General features: G+C 37.2%; 1 protein-coding gene across 1 annotated transcript; it reads right to left on the bottom strand.

The window, feature by feature from the left end:
- Positions 1-2,098: 2,098 nt before the first annotated feature.
- On the bottom strand, positions 2,099-8,202 carry LOC135203956 (hatching enzyme 1.2-like). The gene is made up of 7 exons (XM_064233886.1): positions 8,038-8,202; positions 7,194-7,368; positions 6,853-6,957; positions 6,203-6,320; positions 3,326-3,524; positions 2,916-3,071; positions 2,099-2,224 (listed from the first exon to the last, which is right to left on the bottom strand). The coding sequence occupies exons 1-7, from the start codon at positions 8,152-8,154 to the stop codon at positions 2,099-2,101; spliced, it is 996 nt and encodes a 331-aa protein (XP_064089956.1). The 5' UTR covers positions 8,155-8,202.
- Between the last annotated feature and the right edge of the window lie 7,235 nt (positions 8,203-15,437).

Here is a 15,437-nt window from a genome sequence, read left to right on the forward strand (position 1 = left end):
ATACATTGGCGGAAAGCCCGCTGAAGGCTCTCGAGGAGGGAAGTAAAAACAACGCGATAAGGCGTTGTCCTTACAAATACTCCCCACCTAAGACAATTAGGGCATAATTGTTGGATGATTTTTAGTTCTTCTGATCGCTACTCGTGGAAGCAAGCGGGCCGGCGGAGGCGGCCTCGGGTGCGCGAGACCAGTTGCTGTGGTAGATCCTCGGCCTCAGAGTCCTCGGGGAGTTTTGGGGATGGGATGCCTCCTCTGAGGTGATCCTCGGGTGGTTCGACCGTCTTCTGAGGGCAGCCGCGGCTACGACTGGGTGGTTTGGCGATCAATGGAGCCGCGTCTTGCCGAGGAAGAGTGAGGCGCCCTATGCTATCCACGTCGGCGTACTCTTCGTCCATCAGGAAAGCTGGTTTCAGTCGGTCGATCGTGACCCAGTCCTCATGACCATTTATGGATATGAAGTATGCCTTGTCGGTGCATCGGAGGACGCAGAATGGGCCTTGGTAGGGTCTCGTTAGTGGCGGGCGGCTGGCGTCGTCCCTGATGAAGACGTGTTTGCAGGACGATAGGGCCTTCGGGAGGAAGTGTGTGGTTCTGTCGGAGAAGGTCTTGATGCAGGGCGTGAATTTTCCGGCGGATTCCCGAAGTCTGGTGATGGAGACGTCTGTGTCGTCGGAGTTGGTCGGGAAGAACTCGCCTGGGACTGCCAATGGTTCCCCTTATACCTTCTCCGCAGGTGATGCTTCGCCGTTCGCCCGAGGGGCGGTTCGGAGGCCGAGGAGGACCCACGGTAGTTGGCTCTTCCAATCTTCGCCGGTGCAGCATGCCATTAGGGAAGCCTTGAGAGATCGGTGGACCCTTTCCACCATGCCGTTAGCTGCCGGGTTGTAGGCGGTGGTGGCGTGTAGCGATGTCCCCATTAGGTGGGCCGGGGCGGTCCACAACTCCGACAGGAAAATGGGTCCGCTGTCCGTCGTGATATCATCCGGCACTCTGAATCGACTGACCCAGCTGGTGAGAGGGGCTTCGGCGCATGCTTTGGTGGTTGCCTCCGACATCGGCGTCGCCTCAGTCCATCTGGTGGAGCGATCGATTATTGTCAAGAGGTATCTGGCGCCTTCCGATGGGGGCAGGGGACCCACGACGTCTACGTGAATGTGGCCGAATCTTCGTTTCAGCTGCAGGAATTCCCCCATGCCCTATTCTGTGTGTCGACTTACTTTACTTGTTTGGCACGGAACGCAGGTCCTGGCCCACTTGAGGGAGTCCTTCTGAATTCCGTGCCAAACGAACTTCTCCATCAGGAGACTTATAACTACATTTAACTTAAAACTGACGAACCAATATTATTGTCATAATTCACGTATTTTCCAGATGAAAAATAAGAAATTATGGCACGACATTACCATTATGGTAGATCTAGGGTACTTATCCGCGGCGGCCTAGACTATGGCAGTTGCGGCTTTTCTATGCAGTTTTACCTACTGAACAAGAATTTTAAGTAATATTTATTCGGAACACTGTAATTAACCCCCCAGGGGCCAGTACTAAACACGGCAAAATACATTGGACGTCCCTATCCCTAGCGGATGTCATATCAGCGGTTACGTTCCTTGCCGTTCGTGCGGACTGCTTCTGTAGAAATACCATAATTATTGCTATAAAATACATCTTACCCACAATGCACTGGGGGGAAACAAAACAAACCCAGTCTGAAACCCCACCAACCTGACCAACGTAAAACGTCTAAATAAATACCAGTTTATCAACATACTGAGATATATCAAGTTATCAACCAAGGCAAGATAATGTAAGCAGCTGAAAACTACCTTGAAGAATTTTGTTTGCTACAAATAACGGGTAACAGACCATAGCGCATGTCTCACGCACCAAAATCTTAAGAAATTTTGCTTAAAAATAAAAAAAATAGGTTCATCTGATGGGAAAATGGACGATTTTATAACATGTGCTGAATAATTGTCACACTGCACAACTATACTGGTGTACTTTTGTTTCTGTACTAAATAAATTCGCACTATGAAGATGAATTCACTTTACATTAGCCAAATCAGCATAGAAAAACCACAACTGCCATCATAGTCTAGGCCACCGCGGATAAGTACCGAGATAAGCTGTAGTCTGTCCATCCTTCTGGCTTTGGTTCTGGACCAGGGGTTGGTTTGACACCAGAACACGTGTACAGCAAGTTGAGGCTTTGTACATCCAGCTGAAATGATAGCGATAATTAAAAACATGAATGGATTTACTTGAACTGGTTATACAGCACTGGGGCACATTCAGCACTCGATGCTCATGGCAGTGAGTGGGAGTGGTTGGAAAGCAGGATGGAAGGAAGAAAGCAGGAATGGAGGGCAAATTTAAGGCTAAAGATTGGATGCAAACAACCTTTAGTAATGCCTACAAAGTACTGCATACAGTGCACTAACAGTGCTAGCCCCCTATGGACTACATGGGTTGGTGGTTAGCTTTATGGATCATAATATTTACAATATTTAAAACTTTTACATATATCACTTCCCCTAGACACTTTTACAAAGTCATAACAAATTCATTATCTGTTGTATCATGGCAGAATTTAAGGTTTTGTCAAAATTAAGATCGTTTCTAATTAAGACTCTTTACACATACACACACACACTGTGTGTGTGTGGGTGTACATACATCCACTAAAAGAAATCGTTTCATAAAGCTATAATAGTCTTGCACATTTTCTAAAGTATGGAGCGTTTATCGAAGCTACATTTTCCCATTCCATTGATGCGAGCTGAAATATTATCTACACAACTCAACATTCTCCCCTCAACACAGAGTATCAAACTATCCACCGTTAAGATCGGAAGGAATTCTTTCCCAAGAATGGATAATATATAACGACATAGACCTAAAGGAGGCCTTACCTGAGAAAACCCACTTCGCTGTCCGATGGTGACTCCTGATCTCTTGAGAACAATGGTTGGGGATCCGTAGGTCCTGGTGAAAGCGTACGGACTGTAGTGCATGATGGACTCGTAGTCGTAAGGTAGGCCTAAGTTGGTTGTATGGGCGTCGGAGTTCTGGAGAGAAAGGTCCATTGTTTAGCTCAAGCAGACATTTCATAGGCTTAGTGCGAACGCTTTAAGAGCGGCAGTTGTATACATAAAAAAACTTAAATGTAACGTCAACAAGTATAAAAAAACAATGTAATGTACAAATGAAGAGCTTGTTAAAAGGAAGGAGCTCCTGTTTTTAACCATGGTAAATAAATAAACAAATATAATTTAATGTGCATCAGTTAACAAAACCTCATGGAAACCATGTCGCAATAAACCTTATCAAAATTATGTTGGAGACCAGGGAGAATATTAGCCCAGTGGATAGTGACGTAATTGTCTCTGTCGGAACGAGAGTGCTCGTGCCAGAAACCGGCTGTGTGCATGAACTCGTGGATGATGATACCGAAATGAATGCAGCCGTCGCCCAGAGATACGACCTGCAAGCCGCCATTTCGTCCAACTGAACTGGAGCACCTATCCAGGAAAGAATAGATAAGTCGATCAATCAATGGGCATGGAAGACAAAGAGAAAAATCATAAAATACTTAAATCACTGGAAACCTATACAGCTAATCATCTCATCAGCAGCCTGATTATAGTCATTAACTACAAAACATTGAAGAGATATGGGCCAAATGAATTTTCCAGACGTTGATAAACTCTATCTTTTATGAGACGATTAACCCTCTTACGCCGAAGCCCTAAAAATCAAAACCTCTCCTGTATGCCGGCGCCGGTTTGGAGTGAGCGCTGAAGCGGAAAAAATAATTTTTTCAAAAAATCACAGCGCGCTTAGTTTTGAAGATTAAGAGTTCATTTTTGGCTCATTTTTTTGTAATTGCCTGAAGTTTAGTATGAAATCATCAGAAATGAAAAATAATATCATTATCATATGTAAATAATGCGATATATGGTAGCGAAAAAAAATAAATTCATAGATAATTGTATTCAAATCACGCTGTGCAAAAAACGGTCAAAGCTAACGAGTTACTTTTTTTTCGTTGTATTGTACACTAAATTGCAATCATTTTGATATATAATACATAGTAAAACAATAAAAGCAACACCGGAAAAATATTATCACAATATGATCTACGAATTCGTAACGCGCGGACGCAAAAAAATGTTATTTTAAATAATTCACCGTAATTCTAAATATTGTTCTAGAGACTTCCAATTTGTTTCAAAATTAAGACAAATGATTGAATATTACGATACTGTAAGAGTTTTAGATTAGAATTGCAGATTTCGACCATTTCGGACGAGTTAAATTTGACCGAATGTCGAAATTTTTATATATATATTTTTTTATATGCACACATTTCGGAGATGGAAAAAGCTACAACCTTTAATTATTTTTTATTGTATTCTTCATGAATTTGCGCACATTTTGATATATGAAACTCTATAAAACGGCTAATATGAAAAGGAGCAAATATTAGGATAATGCGATGTACGTATTTTGGAGACTTGCGGCCGCGAATCGGCGCGCGGAGTGAAGGTAAATATATTTTTCAAAAATTCACCATAAATCACAATATTGTTCTAGAGACTTCAAATTTGTTTCAAAATGAAGAAAAATGACGGAATGTTACTAGGCCGTAAGAGTTTTAGCTTACAATTGCGTTTTTCAACTATTTCGGTAGAGTCAAATTTGACCGAATGTGGTGTTTTTTCTATTTATCGTGATTTATATGCAAATATTTCGAAAAAAGAGAAAAGCTACAACCTTCCATCATTTTTAGTTGTATTTTACATGAAATTGCGCACATTTTCATATATAAAACTTTATGTAACAGCTAATTTTAAATGGTGCAAACATTTCGACAATCGCACAAAAAAATCGATTTTTTCGGAAGAGTTACCGCGCGGACGTAAGGAAAATGTTTTTTTTTTTTTCATAAATTCACCATAAATCGAAATATTGTGCTAGAGACTTCCAAGTCGTTGCAAAATGAAGGTAAATGATTGAATATTACTAGAATATAAGAGTTTTAGCTTACAATTGCGTTTTTCGACCATTTCGGTAGAGTCAAAGTTGACCGAAAGTTGAAATATTTGCACTTAACGTTATTTATATGAAAATATTTCGAAACTGATAAAAGCTACAACCATGGGTTGTTTTTTGTTGTATTGTGCATGAAATTGCGCACATTTCCATATATAAAACTTTATGTAACGGCAAATTTAAAAGGGTGCAAACATTAGGACAATCGCACGAAAAAATTTATCGGAAGAGTTATCGCACGAACGTAAGGAAAAAGTTTTTTCATAAATTCACCATAAATCGAAATATTGTGCTAGAGACGTCCAATTTGATGCACTATTAAGGCAAATGATTGAATATTACTATAATATAAGAATTTTAGCTTACAATTGCGTTTCTCGACCATTTCGGTAGAGTCAAAGTTGACCGAAGGTTGAAATTTTTGCACTTATCGTTATTTATATGAAAATATTTCAAAACTGATAAAAGCTACAATCATGAGTATTTTTTGTTGTATTTTACATAAAATTGCGCACATTTTCATATATAATACTTCATGTAAAGGATAATTTAAAATGGTGCAAAAATTATGTCAAAGTGACGAAATAATTTTTGAGATGTGTCACTGATACTTTTTAGTGCGATAAGAAAGAAATTCGCGCTTGCGCGCCTGCGTAGCGATTGTAAACAAAACAACGCCTTGATCCGTGAACTCCCAGCATCCCCCAAGGCGCGTGATTCAAAAGTTTTCGGCTGGTAGGCCTATAAGTATTTTTCCGCGAATTTTTAAAAAAAACTTTTTTGACCCGACGTATGATACGTCCAATCGGCATACGGGAGACATTTTGACTCGACGTTTAGTACGTCCAATCGGCGTAAGAGGGTTAAGATAAAATCTATTCAGGTGATGCATCCAGAGAGAGAAAATAAATGAAGCTACCAGAAAACAGAGAAACCGGTGTATTAGTTCAGTCAATAGAGATTTATTAAAGAAAGCAAGATTACCACCGACCCGGTAAATAAAGGCGTGACGACAAAGTAAACAAAGAGACTAATATCAACAGAGGCATGAAAACTGACAGACGAAGGGGGGAGGAGGAGGAGAGAGAAAATATCCCAAAACAAAGCCTTTGTTTTATAGCATGACTAATGAACGGATGCATACCCTCGCCCTCGTAAGATGTGGATGTAATCGCGGTGCGACGATCTCGGCACAAAGCGGATGCAGGTCTTCTGGTGATACTCGGCCATTGCCCTGGCTATCAGCGCCCTCTCCTGGCTTGCTGTAAAGGGATGTGATACTTCACTTATTCTTTTTTTTTATTTAAAATAATAAATACAAATAGTTACTGAGCTCATTATCCTGTTTGTAAGCTAATCTTCATTTTGCTGTCAAGCTTTTTATCTACTTATTATTTTGAATGATTTCGATTCTGTTGTCTAATCAGTTGTTATTGTACTACATGCATGAAATATGGTTACTTTATTTAAGAAATTCATTTTGCAATCTTACAATGAAAATAAGTTGTGACTATAAATTGTAACACATACGCAGAATATATATATATATATATATATATATATATATATATATATATATATATATATATATGTATGTATGTATATATATAATGTGTGTGTGTGTAATATTCAAGAAATAGGCTGTTTGTACTCATGCACATACCAACAACCAAACAAGCTAGCGATACGTTCCTCCCTTCCTCAAACAGGAAAAAACAAAAGGCCACAACAGACACTAGCTGGACCAGAAACAAGGTTTCTACCTCGCAGTTACCAGACTACTCGGAAACTCACAGAAAGAGGAGGATATGACGTAAGGAATCGATCCTCCCGGCCAAGCCCTTTGCGGATTACTGATGGCACTACGTACTGATGATTGCAAACGACCATTACTACGACTAATAATAATAATAATATAGCACTGATGATTGCAAACTAATATTACCACAAATAATAATAACAATAATAATATAAATTCAAATTAATAAAAAAAATGTAATAAAGTTAACAACTCAGAGAAACAAAACACAAAAAAATCACAATAAAACTGGCAATAAAAAAAAAAGCAATATAGCTATAAATGCAAAGAAAAAGAAAAAAGATTATTTCAAGCAAAGATTAAGCGAGACGCCTTACGTTGACTATCTGGATGAGGTGATCCTCATCCTCGACCATGATGTCCCCCTGGTAGAATCCCGAGGTGGAGATCAGGTCCCCCTTGGAGTCGAAGTCCTCTGCAGTAATGTTGAGGCTCAAGGTCTCTTCCAGCTCCTTCTCGGATATGGGGGGGCCCAGGATGTCATATTTTCCCTAATAATAATAATAATAATAATAATAATAATAATAATAATAATAGTAATAATAGTTAATGGCAGAATGAATTAACCCTGAAAAATCAGTTATTAGAAAGATAGAGATAACTATATAAACTGAATGCAGTTGATGTAGCAGTAACATTCAGCACTAAACAATAATAATAATAATAATAATAATAATAATAATAATAATAATAATAATAATAATAATAATAATTACTTTTCTACAATTTTGAGGAGGTAGTTTGTTGTAGAAAATATAACAAACAATAGTAACTTGCTCCATGTTAATTTCTTCAGTGTTCAGAAAAATTTTTTTCCATATCTTTTACTCATTTGTCATTTTTTTTTCGGTACAGAAAAAATAACTTTCCTGTGAATCTAGATGCACTTTTAAATTTTCAGAGCACGGTCAACTTTCTGACATATTAAAAAAACATTCTCATACCCAGTTTACCCTTACTTACATTTTACTTAAAACTCGTCAAGTAACAAACCGGTCACTTCTGTTAAAATCACCGACTTATCTTCGATAGACCTCTGATTTTTTTCTACACCCTCAAAAGCCAAAACATTCCTCACAGATACTATTAACCCACACGAACATTTTTCAGCTCTAAGCAGATAAAAATGGGTAATGCCCATTGGAAATTTGTTCTCTTACCGAATTCGGGTCTCCTATGATGACATTAGGGAGACTGGCCTGCAAAGTCCTGCCCTGGTGTACAAGGCAAAACACGAAGAAGAAGAAGATCTGCGCAGCGCGAGCGAGCCAAGACATTGCCAAACTTCAGAATCTCAAAGCAACTGAAAGATTTACAGAAAACGTCGCTCGAATAGTGAATCGTACAGCGGTGACCGAGGAGTAAATTCTTTTACAGTGATCGATATCCCAGCTGTCTTAGATGGTGCCCTTTCCTCAGCACCGAAGTTAACGCCCCAAAGCCCCGGATTCCTTTATTTAAGTACTCTCCCCTTGACGGAAATTACTCCTTTGACGTCACACAATACCAGTCTCCCGTCCACCCCCCTCGGCCCCAAAAAATATCCTCTCCGTTAGGACCTTTCTTTCTAGCAGACGGAAAGATCACGATCATTAGGCCCTCACACGTATTTGGACACTGCCACCGGAAGTTTCCGAAGATATACATACATGCGCCATGCAGGAAAGTTGATTCGGCGGAAGGAAAACGGCGGTCGAAAATGGGTCCTCGAAGTGTGCTGGATGTTTACGAAAAAGCGTTTCTTTCGGATTCTATGCGTTCTACACTCCGCCAGCAGGCAATGAGAAGTGTTCAGGCGGGACATTCTATAGATCAGTGTTTCTTAAAGTGTGGTCCGCGGAGCCCCACGGGTCCGTGGAATGTTCCAAGGGGTCCTCAGGACAATGTGAGAAAGAAGCGTTGTTGTTAAGTTCATTAAAATTTGTGTGCAAAATTGCAGTATGATGGGAAATTTATTTTAAGTAAAATGTAAACATTGATGTTGAAGATAAGCCATTAATAAATAATTCAGTAGGAATTTCAGTACTATACATTATACCCTGAAAACAGTTTTAAACCGGAGGGAAATTATTATATCAAGGGGTCCGCTACATAGAGTAATTTTAATAAAAGGAGTCCGTTGCACAAGAAAGTTTAAGAAACAATGCTACAGATCCTATGAAGGAAACGAGAGTTCACTCAGCCAGGGCTTGAACGGGTGGGTGGCTTCGTGCAATTGCATAAGGCTAATATATTTCGTTCTAATGAAAAGACATTGCAACCAAGCCACTTTCTTACATTTCCTCTAATTAAGAACTACTTCACTTTATGTCGCAAATACTCGTTAAGTCAAAGACAAACATTACATAAAAACTTTATCACAAAAGAAACTGTTGAATATATTAGCCTCACGCAACAAAGTTAAGTTCATACATATTCACATTATAATAGATGTCAAACTAGGTGTCCAATGGCAAGTAAGTAAGGAATATAGATATATAAACAAATAAACACAAGAACACCAACAAGGCATTATTATTCTTACCTTCATGGAAAAGATAACTTCTGAAAGCGTGTGTATTTGAAATTAACTTCAAGACATTCAACGCAGAATAATTTTCTCGTAATACATTTTTCTCTTTTGGTATTTCGAATGAACGGCAGTTTGTTCCTTGGTTCATTTTTTTTATTCATTTCGTAATTTAATTTTTATTTCACTAAACATTTTTTCTCTTTTCTTCGCTTATTGTTTCCATGGAAAGGTATTCTGCTTTGTGAAAAGTTGCTTGGCAAGTGAATGTATTTTATTTTATTCAATATGGATATGCTCAATAATAATAATAATAATAATAATAATAATAATAATAATAATAATAATAATAATAATAATAATAATAATAATAATAATAATAATGTGGAATCTAAATTCTTCTCCGCCGTCGCCCTCTCCTTTATTTCATAATTAATAGTACGTTCTTGTAATCGCAAGTTCTCTCATTAATCATGAAATTCCTATTTTTTTCAGCAATGAACAAACAATTTATGTCATAATAACAAAACTCTTTATATGGCAATATTAAAACTGCAGCAGAGAAGTTCAATTGTTCACTTACATACAATTGCTGAAAAAAAATATAAGTATAATCAAGGCCAAAGAAAATAGAGCTATCTCTTGGTGCCCTCGGTATAATGAGCCGTGGCCCATGAAACATACCAAGGCCCAGTGGTGGCCTGGCCTATATTGCTGTCAGACGCACGATTACGGCTATTTCAGCCTTAAATAAAACAAAAACTACTCAGGCTAGAGGGCTGCAATTTGGTATGTTTGATGATTGGAGGGTGGATGATCAACATATCAATTTGCAGCCCTCTAGCCTCATTGGTTTTTAAGATCCGAGGGCGGACAGAAAAAGTTTGGACAGAAAAAAGTGCGGATGGACAGACAAAGCCGGCACAATAGTTTTCTTTTCAGAAAACTAAAAATGTAAAAAATATTCGTTTGGCCATATTTGCTAGCAAAAGTGTCTGCTTCCAAGTGCCTAAACTAGGTAACTATACTCTGTACTTTTCCATCTGTCCATCCGCCTGTGGTGTTTGCATATGGTAACACTGCGTCCCGGGGTTTAGATAGGTTCGATATGTGTAAGTTTTAGGTAAATAAAAGGATATCTGGGTGCACATTTGCAACTGAAAAGTGTTTTAATAATGAACTGTATGCGAATTACACCGTTAATATTCGAAGTAAGATATCGTTATTATTATTGAATGTAAGCTGAATGTAACTATCTAAAGCCCGGGACACAGTGTTACCATACGCAAACACCACAGGCGTGTGGACAGATGGAAAAAATCGAGTATAGTATTCATCTTCTACCTTTTAGCCTTAGATGCTCTAATACCTTATGCCTGGCAGAGAGAGGAGAGAGAGGAAGGTACTATAAAGGGAGCTGGATCGGTGTAGAGCAAGAAATAGTGGAAAAGATAGGCTTTAACACTGAAGGTGGCAATGTGTGTTGCCAATGAGTGTGTCAATGAATGCATTGGGTAATCATGGAATTATTCTGCGTAGGTTAGCCATCTACGATTCTGCTGTATATATATATATATATACATACATATATATATATATATATATATATATATATATATATATATATATATATATATATATACATACACATACCTATATAAAGATGATGCCACGGAGGAAAATGAAAAGACGAGATTGCCAAGATCTTTCGGTCTACACGACTCTTTACTTGAGGCACAAGTAAAGGGTCGTGTAGACCGAAAGATCTTGGTAATCTCGTCTTTTCATTTTCCTGCATGGCATCACCTTTAGTTATACGTAGTATCACGTTTTATAAATCTCGTGATCAAGTTATTCATATATATATATATATATATATATATATATATATAAATAAATAAATATAATATATATATATATATATATATATATATATATATATATATATATATATATATATATATATATATATATATATATATATATATATATATATAGATACATATACATATATCGACCAACTAATCTTGTACTCCTTAACACAATGGGATGAAAATTCTTTCCAACATATTGAAAGAATCTCCCACGTTCATTGAAAACCCCAACGTAACAGCCTCCCTTTGGCTGTGTCAAAGTGCTTTCAGACCCATTTTACATAAGAAAAAACACGGCATGGAGACAAGGAGATTATTTTAACAACTTAATAATCTGTTTGTAGCATACAAATTTGGTATCTGAGCGACAATAAAACATTACAAGTATAATAGAAACCTTTACATACTTGATAATTCATGAACGTACAAGTTTTCCTACAGTTACGCGCAACTATAAATTTAAGAGCTCTTACGGACATGAACCTGCCTGGATTCTCATGACAGCTTCGGTTGAAATCAGTCGCACAAGAACGTGTTTGCAGAAACTTAAAGTCACGTGAGAGATTGTTTGAAAACAATTCCTCTCGAGTTACCGCTAAACAGACCATTTTCTCCGTGTTACATAACTTCTCATGACGGGGGACACCGAAGTCAGTTCTACTGGTTTGGGTTACAAGGCGTACGACCTGACGCCGTTTCACCAGCTCCCCGAATGTCCTCTCTTACCGCCAGGCCACCACCACTATACAGATTCGTTGATCAGTGGTTTGTAAATGATGACATGAATACTGATCAGCAGACTTCAAACAGATTTTTTATGTTTAAATGATTCATGGTTCATTAAGCATGTATAGTGTAGTTTTGCAAGTTTGCTTTTGAAACCTTTTGATGGTATGTGTTGCATTCGCAGAACTACGTAGACTCAAACCAACCATCTTTACCTTTCTTATCTTCAGATCAACTCTAACGACTTTACAATTGGTATCTGTCCATCTATCTATCTATCTATCTATATATATATATATATATATATATATATATGTGTGTGTGTGTGCGTGTATGTGTGTGTGTGCGTGTGTGTGTTTACAGGTTATTATATACATATACATAAAAAACTCGATATATATATATATGTATATATTGTGACGAAGTGCCAAGTATCTGGTTACTACACTTACCATTCATTAAATGTTACCTTACAACAGCCAGACACCTGAACCCTCATCACAGGTACTAAACGACTGAATACTCTAAAGACAACAGTGATCCCTTAAACAACTTACCAGTATTGCAGAAAATCAGACTAAGTTCATCAAAACAGGTGAGAGGTAATCTTGTAAATAATCAAATAATCAGAGGGCATCACTCCATCAACAACTTTAAAAGTTTAAGTATTTCTCTGATTTCAGAAGTCTAAGTACTTCCCTGGTTGTAAGTCACTTCAAGTAAATTGAAGGAAAACAGATCAATTACCACTCTATGTTTCTACCTAAGCTAAATATAATTATATGCAAATATACTGGTTAGAAATAAAATGCTTATAAACATTTTAAATACAAAAATTTATTATTAAACTCAAAATTTATAAGTGAAATTCACAATATCAGGGAAAATTACTGTTACTTGAAAACAAAGCAAAGTTTAATTAATTCTTGAATCAATTAAGTAAAATTAAATCAAAATTAATTTATCACAAAATTCAAGAAAATTAATTCAATCAAAATTCAAGTGTTAGGCAATACTTAAAATTTAGAAATTAATTCACAAGGGCTAAACAACAATAAAACTTGAAAAGAATTCTAAGTCCAAATTAATTCGCAAGTGTTAAATTCAATTAAATGTGCAACGATTATGTAATGAAAATAACCAAGTTAATTAAATTGTGAATGCAAATGAAAACACAGAAAAATGTGGAAAATACCAAAATTGCAAAAAGTATTAATCACACAGAATATGAAATAAAAAGACACAATTCAATAATAAAATGGATAGAAGCACCAAAAATAAACACTTCAATAAGAAAATGGATAAATGCACTTCAAATGAAAGAAACACAAAACACAAAAATTTGCAATGTGTAAAAATGTAAATAGTTTCACTCAAACCATTGTAACTATTAATTATTAGTTCTCTAAACCATCATAACCAATAGTTATTAGTTTTTACCAAACCATCATAGTCATTAGATATTAGTTGCAACTAATAAAAATATAACACACTTTAACTTCTTGGTATACCAATTTTCTTTCTTTGCTGCAGCTTATTTCACACTCACAGAAACAGGCGCAGTTACACACAAATATAATATTTATTCAGATTCCACAAAACACTGAATAACACTAAATAAACTCTAAGAAATATCAAATCTGAAATCGACAAGTTACGAGTGACCGTTTTACGCTACGTTAATATCAATTATGGCGAGAGAGAGAGAGAGAGAGAGAGAGAGAGAGAGAGAGAGAGAGAGAGAGAGAGAGAGAGATGTCTGAACAGGACGCGGTTCTAAGATGTGATGAAAACTCTTCCTTACGAAAGCTGGACAGTGGAGATGACACAAAACGTTTTGGGCAATAATTCTTTCTAGAAGCTTCAAAAAGTGATGCAACTTTACAGACAAACTGTCATCAAAACGAGATTTTTGCAAGATTCGGAGGTCATCAAATCGAGATTTAATCAAGATTCGGAGGTCATCAAAAAAAGACTTTTGAAAGATTCGGAGGTCATCAAAACGAGACTTTTGCAAGATTCGGAGGTTATCAAAACGAGATTTTTGCAAGATTCGGAGGTCATCAAAACGAGACTTTTGCAAGATTTGGGGGTCATCAAAACGAGATTTTTGCAAGATTCGGAGGTCATCAAAAAAAGATTTTTGCAAGATTCGGTCGTCATCAAAACGAGACTTTTGCAAGATTCGGAGCTGATCAAAACGAGACTTTTGCAAGATTCGGAGGTCATCAAAACGAGATTTTTGCAAGATTCAGAGGTCATCAAAACGAGTTTTTTGCAAGATTCGGAGGTCATCAAAACGAGACTTTTGCAAGATTCAGAGGTCATTAGAAGGAGACTTTTGCAAGATTCGGAGGTCATCAAAATGTTATTTTTGCAAGATTCGGAGGTCATAAAAACGAGACTTTTGCAAGATTCGGTGGTCATAAAACAAGATTTTTGCAAGATTCGGAGGTCATCAAAACGAGATTTTTGCAAGATTCGTAGGTCATCAAAACGAGATTTTTGCAAGATTCGGAGGTCATCAAAACGAGATTTTTACAAGATTCGTAAGTCATCAAAACGAAATTTTTGCAAGATTTGGAGGTCATCAAAACGAGACTTTTGCAAGATTCGGATCTCATCAAAAGGAGATTTTTTCAAGATTCGGTCATGAGACGAGATTTTTGCAAGATTCGGAGGTCATCAAAATGAGACATTTGTAAGATTCTGAGGTCATCAAAAGGAGATTTTTGCAAAATTCGGAGATCATCAAAACGAGACATTTGTAAGATCCTGAGGTCATCAAAACGAGACATTTGTAAGATTCGGAGGTCATCAAAACGAGATTTTTGCAAGATTCGGAGGTCATCAAAACGAGATTTTTGCAAGATCAGAGGTCATCAAAACGAGATTTTTGCAAGAGTCGGAGGTCATCAAAACGAGATTTTATCAAGATTCAGAAGTCATCAAAAAGAGACTTTTGCAAGATTCGGAGGTCATCAAAACGAGTTTTTTGCAAGATTAGGAGGTTTTTAATTCAAAACGAGAATGGCAAGATTTTCGGAGGTCAAAATTTTTCAAAAAAAGACTTTGGCAAGAAATTTTTCGGAGGTCATCAAAACGAGATTTTTGCAAGATTCGGAGTTTTCAATCAAAAACAAGATTTTGCCAAGATTTGGAGGTCAAAATGAAAACACAGGATTTTTGCAAGATTCGGAGGTCACAAAACGAGATTTTTGCAAGTTCGGAGGTTCATCAAAACGAGGACTGCAGATTCGGAGGTCATCAAAAACGATTTTTGCAGATTTTTGGGTCATGACAAGATTTTTGCAAGATTCGGAGGTCATCAAAACGAGAATTTTTGCAAGTTTCGAGTCATCAAAAAGAGACTTTTGCAAGATTCGGAGGTCATCAAAACGGAGATGCAAGATTCGGAGGGTCATCAAACGAGACGAGATCGGAGGGTTTT

Source organism: Macrobrachium nipponense, chromosome 44 (assembly GCF_015104395.2).
Source record: "Macrobrachium nipponense isolate FS-2020 chromosome 44, ASM1510439v2, whole genome shotgun sequence".
Taxonomy (NCBI): domain Eukaryota; kingdom Metazoa; phylum Arthropoda; class Malacostraca; order Decapoda; family Palaemonidae; genus Macrobrachium; species Macrobrachium nipponense.